This window comes from Engraulis encrasicolus, chromosome 9, assembly GCF_034702125.1.
Source record: "Engraulis encrasicolus isolate BLACKSEA-1 chromosome 9, IST_EnEncr_1.0, whole genome shotgun sequence".
In the NCBI taxonomy this organism is placed as follows: Eukaryota; Metazoa; Chordata; class Actinopteri; order Clupeiformes; family Engraulidae; genus Engraulis; species Engraulis encrasicolus.
In genome coordinates this window covers 10445905-10454246 of record NC_085865.1, presented here as the reverse complement: position 1 = coordinate 10454246, position 8342 = coordinate 10445905, and the positions used below count along the sequence as shown (strand labels likewise).

The 8342-nt window shown below is 47.4% G+C and overlaps 1 protein-coding gene across 1 annotated transcript; it reads left to right on the top strand.

The window, feature by feature from the left end:
• The first annotated feature begins 5447 nt into the window (after positions 1 to 5447).
• LOC134456095 (ATP-dependent helicase wrn-1-like) lies at positions 5448 to 8007 on the top strand. The gene is made up of 4 exons (XM_063207529.1): positions 5448 to 5965; positions 6155 to 6234; positions 6791 to 7306; positions 7898 to 8007. Exons 1-4 carry the CDS (start codon positions 5481 to 5483, stop codon positions 8005 to 8007), a joined length of 1191 nt encoding a protein of 396 aa, XP_063063599.1. The 5' UTR covers positions 5448 to 5480.
• The last annotated feature ends 335 nt before the right edge of the window (positions 8008 to 8342 follow it).

The following is an 8342-nucleotide window of genomic DNA, read 5'->3' as shown; positions in this document are numbered from 1 at the left end:
AGCTCGAGGCTTTTGCCAGACGATGTGCGGAGCCAAAATCTTTGGGTGGAGTACAGAGGATGGCGTTGCGAGGCTAGCTTATAGGTATCGACACCCATCTTTCTTTTTAAACTGCAAACCCAGTTTACCTTCGAGTACCAATAAAGTTGAACTTCTGTATCTCTATATCTCTCTCTCTCTCTTGCCAATATTTTTCTTCTATGCCATCTGCAGATTTGCCACTTTTACATTCACTGGATGCATCTTTAATTGGATTCTTCCCCTAAGCGTTGAGGAATGTGTATGCTGTACAATTAGCATCGTTCCGTTTACAATTAGGGCATGGAGAGGCCACAGGGGGGTCGGTGTGCCCTGTGTGTGTGTGTGTGTGTGTGTGTGTGTGTGTGTGTGTGTGTGTGTGTGTGTGTGTGTGTGTGTGTGTGTGCCGGTGTGTGTGTGTGTGTGTGTGTGTGTGTGTGTGTGTGTGTGTGTGTGTGTGTGTGTGTGTGAGGCTGGGGTCGGGTGTGTGTGTGTGTGTGTGTGTGTGTGTGTGTGTGTGTGTGTGTGTGTGTGTGTGAGGCTGGGGTCGGGTGAATGAGCCCTTTGTGCCTCTTATCTCCTCCTGTATTTACAAGCTCCTCTCTGCTTCCCCTCAGAGGTCGCTCACTGTGTGTGTGTGTGTGTGTGTGTGTGTGTGTGTGTGTGTGTGTGTGTGTGTGTGTGTGTGTGTGTGTGTGTGTGTGTGTGTGTGTGTGTGTGTGATCCCCCGGCACGCATGTGTGAAACAGAGAAACATGCTAGTGTCTCTTCCTGTTCAAATCTCAAACCGACTGATGTTTTCACTTCACGCCGAAAATCTGAGCATTGGGGAACTGGTTAATATGAACCAAAAATTACTTGTTTTTTCTTTGAATTTTCAACAGCATTATAGACGGCATCAGGTTTATCCAGGTAACACATGGTCACATGCAGTAGAGTACACAACCTGGTCTGGACACCATCTGCATGCAGTGTTGCCAGATTGGGCTGTTTCCCGCCCAATTGGGCTGCTTAGGATGGCTGTGTGCGGGTAAAAATGGCATTTAGCAGAAAAACCCGCCCAATTTTTTGCCATAGAACTCAATAGAATTGGCGGGAATTTGTGCTTCTAGGCGGGTTTTGAGTATTGTTTGGGCTGGAAATCATCAGCCTCATGTGGCAACCCTGTCTGCATACATAGACATTTCAGGGGGCAGGTGTTGAAGGGTGGGGGGGGCTGTCATATAGAACTTCTGACTGCTGGCCAGTGTTGCCAGATGTGTCTGACCAAATCCCGCCCAAAAGGTTCTCAAAAAACGCCAAAATGCGCTAAATTCCGCCAAAATTCAGCAAATTACATTGACTTCTATGGGCCCAAAACGGTTTTTAAAAAAAAGCCAAATGGCCAATTTTCCCGTTTTTACCCACCGACGCTCATCCCAAGTAGCCCAATCGGGCAAGCACCCGCCCAATCTGGCAACACAGCCCCTGGCCCTGCCGTGGCTCAGACGGTCACTGCACTGTCACACTGGTGATCTGGGTTCGATTCCCAACCTGAGGTCATTTCCCCGATACTCCCCCATCTCTCTCTCCCACTCTCTTCCTGTCACCATCTCAAACTGTTCTGTCAGATGTAAAGCCCCAATGAAAATATTTTTAAAAAGAACTTCTGGCTGCAGAATCTATATACTGTTGTATTATATCGGGACAATATTGTCACATGCTTTTGATCGTGAACAGGGTCGGGTTAAGATGTCCCGGGGCCCCTAGGCTACAGGTTGCTGTGGGCCCCCCAGATTTCAAATTTCGTGAAGAATGTACGTAGACAGTGTCATAACTACGAGCTAAAAATTCAGGATAACATGTCTGCCAACTGTTCTCAACACGGTGGATCAATTTTTCAATATTGCATCTTGTCCCAATTTTGCAATTTTTCTCTTTTGAGCAATCAGGGGGCCCCTGGCAGGTGGGGGGCCCTAGGCTGCAGCCATATCTAGCCTGTGCATTAATCCGGCCCTGATAGTGAAGCATTTGTACATTATCATGTCAACATGGACCACAGCACATTGTGACAAAACAAACTTTTCAATTCTCTTGATTCTTGATTCTCTTGATTTTTTTGTCCAGTAGGGCAGAAGGGCAGGTGCTTTAGCACCACCTCGTCCCTATCTGTTCACGCCTATGATAAACATGCTTTGGTGGTAAAGATGAATGGTGCAGCAACGTAGCCTGGTCCTGACCATCCCATAATACTACCATTTCCATTTCGTATTCATGGTCTGGACTTTGTTTGATCTGACGCGATTGCAGGAAGCAGGAAGGACATTTTCGGAAAAATCAGGATTTAACTTATAAGTTGTTGAACAAACATGTCTGACGTCTATCTATGGCGATGTAGGACCGTTTAACAGACATATCTGACAGAACATCCTACCGTAGGATAAAATTACAATGTAGGACCCAATGTAGGACACCGAGGCAAATCCTACCGGTCAACATCGCTCCACAGAAGACAGGTACCAGACGTAGTGCGGAGCCAAGTGTCTTGGTGGAAGTACGTAGGATGGCACGCGAGGCTAGCAGCACCATTCTGGCCACCCTGAAAACTACAGGAGGGTGTTAAGATTCTCCACAAAGGGGTGCAAAATACACAGTCTATCACAGTCTAAGTATTATGAGAGGGTGTGTGCATGTGAATGTTAGAATGTGTGTGTGTGTGTGTGTGTGTGTGTGTGTGTGTGTGTGTGTGTGTGTGTGTGTGTGTGTGTGTGTGTGTGTGTGTGTGTGTGTGTGTGTGTGTGTGTGTGTGACCATTGAACAGTGTCTCTGAACAATCAGGTAAACAAATGCGCGCACGTGCACACACACACACACACACACACACACACACACACACACACACACACACACACACACACACACACACACACACACAGTGTCCTTCTGTGTTGATGGATGAGACATTGAGATGGTGATGGAGACTCATGCAGTTGACCACAAAGGTCACACCACAACCCTGACTGCGTGTGTGTGTGCGTGTGCGCGCGCGCGCGTGTGTGTGTGTCTGACTGTGTGTTTATGTATCTGTGTGTGTGTGTGTGTGTGTGTGTGTGTGTGTGTGTGTGTGTGTGTGTGTGTGTGTGTGTGTGTGTGTGTGTGTGTGTGTGTGTGTGTGTGTGTGTGTTTATGTATCTGTGTGTGTGTGTGTGTGTGTGTGTGTGTGTGTCTGACTGTGTGTTTATGTATCTGTGTGTGTGTGTGTGTGTGTGTGTGTGTGTGTGTGTGTGTGTGTGTGTGTGTGTGTGTGTGTGTGTGTGCACGCGTGCATGTGAGTGTGTGTGTCGCCATGACCCTGTCTCTGCCTCTGACTGGTCCTGTGACCGTGGCCCATGTCCCTTCACTCTCTCTTATGGGTCACTCATGAACTCATCAGTACACAAGGACACAGCTCTGCATACACACACACACACACACACACACACACACACACACACACACACACACACACACACACACACACACACACACACACACACACACACCATTGTGGACATCATCACACACACACACCATCATCACCATCATCATACGCACGCACGCACGCACACACACACACACACACACACACACACACACACACACACACACACACACACACACACACTCACACCATACAAGGACACCACAATGTCAGCCAACTCATCTGTCCGCATTAACTTTTGATTGATAATATCACACGTTTGTACCCCTCTCAGTGTCAACTTTATCTGTTCTCTCTCCCTTTATCTTCCTCTCCTCTTTCATTCTATCACTCCATCTCTCTGTGAATCTATCTCTTCCGTTCTATCACTCTGCTGTCTCTCTCTCTCTCTCTCTCTCTCTCTCTCTCTCTCTCTCTCTCTCTCTCTCTCTCTCTCTCTCTCTCTCTCTCTCTCATTGTTTCTCTGTCTGTGTTTCTCTTTGTCCTTTCTCCAGCTCTATCTCTTTCCTCCCACTCTCTCGTTCCATCTCTGCCACTCTCTCCATCCCTCTCTCTCCATCCCTCTCTCCTTCTTTGTCTTTCCTCTCCCTTTCTCTCTCTCTCCCTCTTTCTCTCTCCTGATACAGCTCTCTCCCTATCCCTCTACCCCCCCCTCTCTCTCACCCTCTCTCTCTCTCTCTCTCTCTCTCTCTTTCTCTCTCTCTCTTTATTTCTCTATCCCTCTTTCTCTCTCTCCATCTGAAGTTTAATGGACGCTTCACCTTTGATCCCATAAAAGGCTGATGACTATCTGCTCCGAAAGTTTGCTGTGAGTGTGTGTGTCCGTGTGTCCGTGTGTTCGTGTGTGTGTGTGTGTGTGTGCGTCCGTCTGTCCATCCGTCCGTTTGTATGTGAGTCTATCCGTGTGCGTGTGTGCGTGCGCGTGCACGCGTGTGTGTGTTCATGTCTATGTCCGTGTCCGTGTGTGTGCGTCCGTCCATCCGTCTGTGTGTGTGTGTGTGTGTGTGTGTGTGTGTGTGTGTGTGTGTGTATGTGTGCTTGCGTGCGTGCGTGCGTGTGTGTGTGTGTTTTGCAACCCTGATGATGTATATCTCTCTTTTGGACGCCTCTGACTGTTGGCACTTTCCCGCGTGGCGTGTTGAGGTGCTCCGGCCCCTGACAGATTGAGTGTGTCAGCAGACTGTTCATTGCTCTTTCAGTGTGTGTGTGCGTGTGCGTGCATTTGTGTGTGTGTGTTTGTGTGTGTACATGTGTGTTTGTGTGTGTGTGCATGCGCGCACGCGTGCTTGCGTCTCTGTGTGTGTGAGTGTGTGTGTGCATGTGTGTTTTAGAGTTTGTGTGTGTGTTTGCATATGTGTTTGTGTGTGTGTGCATGCGCGAATGCGTGCTTGCGTCTGTGTGTGTGTGTGTGTGTGTGTGTGTGTGTGTGTGTGTGTGTGTGTATGTAGTGTGTGTGTATTTGTGTGTGTGTGTGTGTGTGTGTGTGTGTGTGTGGTGTGTGTTTGTTTGTGTGTGTGTGTGTGTGTGTGTGTGTGTGTGTGTGTGTGTGTGTGTGTGTGTGTGTGTGTGTTACTCTCCCTCTTGCTCTTGACACTGTCCTCCCACGCCAGCGGACCCCGGATGAGCTACGGTTGGGGACATTGACCCCTCTCGCACCGCACCATGATGGATAAATACATGTGTGTGTGTGTGTGAAGGTGTAGGCCTATGTGTGTGTGTGTGTGTGTAGGTGTGTGTCGGTACCCGGGCGCCGCCCTAGCGGTGAAGCAGCGCATTCGGCTCGGCTACACACACTAGGGCCGGGTGCTGGAGAAAAAATATTTGCATGTTCCCTCTACAGCAGGAACCCACCCACTTGTCGGGAACCAATCAACGGTCAGCATTTCCAGCCGTCGAGTGTAGAGGGCGTGTTCAAGTTAGTGACGTAGTTGAACTGCGACTCAACCCATTGATTGTACAGGAAGCGCTTCATTCAGTCAAAGAAATAAAAAAATAGAGCTCTATGGATGATTCCGTAACAACAATGGAGCAGCGACAAACTTTTGCTTCAGCAGTAGATGCGGTATTGAACGAGTTTAACGGGAAATTCTCGTTAAAAATGGAACAAAGAACAGCCCTGGAATCATTTATCGAACGGAAAGACGTTTTCGCCTTGCTACCTACTGGCTTCGGTAAAAGTTTAATTTACCAGTTAGCCCCGCTGGTCGCTAAATCAATGGGGATTTGCGAGAACCCAATTGTCGTGGTCGTCTCGCCACTAATCGCTCTAATGGAGGACCAGGTTCGAGAGGCGACTGCCCTGGGCATTTCTGCTTGCCAGCTGGACCCTGACATCGAAGCGCTAATCAAACGAGGCAGCTTCAACATTGTGCTAGGCAGTCCGGAGTCGTGGCTGAGTGGGAAATGGCGCGACATGTTGACCGACGAAGTCTACAGAAAAAATCTCCTGGGCATTGTCGTGGACGAAGTGCACCTCACTTACAAATGGTAAGAATCACCAAGTCAACACAGCTTACAGCAGCATAGTATTTGAACAAGATAAACACGTCTTGCAAACTTGACATAAAGTTGTTATGGTAACTGCAGACTGTGCCTCAGGCCTTTGAAAACGATTAAAAACATTGTTTGCTTGCTTTTTGCCTCTGACATGTATGCCTTTGTGTCTATTTCAATTAGGGGAAGAGCTTCAAAGGGTCAGACTGCCTTCAGAGAGAGTTTTTCCAGACTGGGGGAACTTCGTGCTATTGTCAAACCAGGTAATTAAAATGTTTAATGAAATGAACAAAATCTTAGTATGTGGGGTTTGTGTGTGTGTGTGTGTGTGTGTGTGTGTGTGTGTGTGTGTGTGTGTGTGTGTGTGTGTGTGTGTGTGTGTGTGTGAGAGAGAGAGAGAGAGCGGGAGAGAGCGTGCGTGCGTCCATGCATGCCATTAACGTGTAACTGCACATTTAAAATGCTAATTTCTACCTAAACCATCTTTGCTTTGTACACCATCCATCCCCCTTCACATTGCCTCTTCTCAAGAAGACAGTTTGCACGAATTGCTGACTTCTGCTTTCTGCTTTCCGCCCATCCCCCCTCACCCTCTTTGCTCTCTATGCCACCCATCCCCAGTCACCTAGTCTCTTTTCTCAAGACACACAGGGCACCTTGTGAAACCTGTTTTTATCTTTCAATTGAAATGCTACTGTATAATTCACTTTTGTCAGTTGACATCTTAATTTACATGTAACATATTTCATGAGCAACTGCTTATTTTTTGCAATAACACTGATTTCGAGACATTCTAACGCTTTTCTTGTTCTGGTACAGGGACTCCTGTGATGGCACTGACCGCATCCGCCGATCTGCAGTCCAGGGCCATAGTGAAAAGACAGCTGCATATGGACAACGCAACTATGCTGACTGTCAGTCCTGACAGACAGAACATCAGACTAGGGCTGCATCGGGTCTCGACAGACTCACTCGACTGCCTGGACTGGGTCGTAAAGGATGTAAAGGACAAGGGTGCTGACATGTTGCCTGTGCTCATCTACTGTCGGACCGTGAACACTGTTGCACGAGTCTTCTGCCATCTGAAGGCTGAGCTGGGTGACAGGGCCTGGGTTGCTGGAGAGCAGATTGGGGACAACCTGCTCATAGCGATGTTCCACAGTCACACTCTGCCAGCAAACAAAAGCAGAGTACTCTCGGCACTGACAGGAGATGGCAACTGCAGAGTTGTGGTGGCTACCACTGCTCTTGGAGTGGGATTAAACTTTCCAAATGTGTCCCATGTAGTAATGTACGGGGTACCTAAGGACACAGAGGCCATGGTGCAGCAGATTGGTAGGGCGGGCAGAGATGGCTCACAGGCCCATGCTGTTGTTTATGCCACCACAAACAACAGGAATACAGATGAGGCAGTGAGAAAAGTGATTGGAGACAGTAAAACCAGCTGTTTTCGCACTGCATTATATTCTCACTTTGAGAAAGACATTGCTAGTGTTGAACCCGGTCATTCCTGTTGTACCCACTGCCACTCTGTTTGCAAGTGCACCTCTGTTGGTTGCCCTGTATCGCTGCCTGTGTACGAATTACCAGAGCCAAATCCAACACAAACACATGTAAAACGCAGGGATGTGACCTCGGATGACCATAACTTGGTCAGGGACCTTTTGTTTCAGTATCGGCAAAGTCTTGTCCATGACCACACACGCCTCTACACAAGTGTCACAGCTTGCACTGGATTTAGTGTTGCTCTGATTGATTCCGTGGTGGAACATCTTGCCTACATTTTTGGTCTGACATATATTATGCAGAATCTACCAGTATTTAAGAAAGAACACGGGCAAGAGATTCTCAGGGTAGTACATAAGGTGTTTCGTGATTTTGAATTGTGTGAAGAAGCAGTCACTTCTGTATCGCTTGTAATGCCAGATGTGGACTTTACAGGATACTTTGACAGCGAAGACGATGAGTCTGGGCATGTGCTCATAACTTCCAGTAGTGCTGAATCGGGGTTCTCTGTACTTAAGGGCTCTGACTAAATGTCTACTTTCTATCAAAAAAAGCAGTATTCAATGTCTCTTGTATATATGTAAATATCTAAGATCCTTTGAATAAACATGTTTGTAGAAACCTGTCAATGACCGTGTTGAAATGATTAATTCTGTGAAATAACATTTAAAATGTCTCAACATCTCTGAAAATAAACACAGGCCAAAAGGCAGTAGTAAGTAAAGTTTAACATTTTAATTCCACTAATCATAGGTATGAAGTCTAGATTGTTATTTGGTGAGGTACAGGCATTTCACAGCATCTTTGAGTAGAGTCCAAGGCAAGATGGTTGGTACTGGAAGAACACAACATCATGGCAAGTAAC

Bases quoted from the DNA above. Each gene is read 5' to 3' on its own strand.
- LOC134456095 (XM_063207529.1), top strand. From the start codon at position 5,481: ATGGATGATTCCGTAACAACAATGGAGCAGCGACAAACTTTTGCTTCA. The intron at 5,966-6,154 runs GTAAGAATCACC...TATTTCAATTAG, and splicing joins GTGCACCTCACTTACAAATG to GGGAAGAGCTTCAAAGGGTC. The intron at 6,235-6,790 runs GTAATTAAAATG...GTTCTGGTACAG, and splicing joins TCGTGCTATTGTCAAACCAG to GGACTCCTGTGATGGCACTG.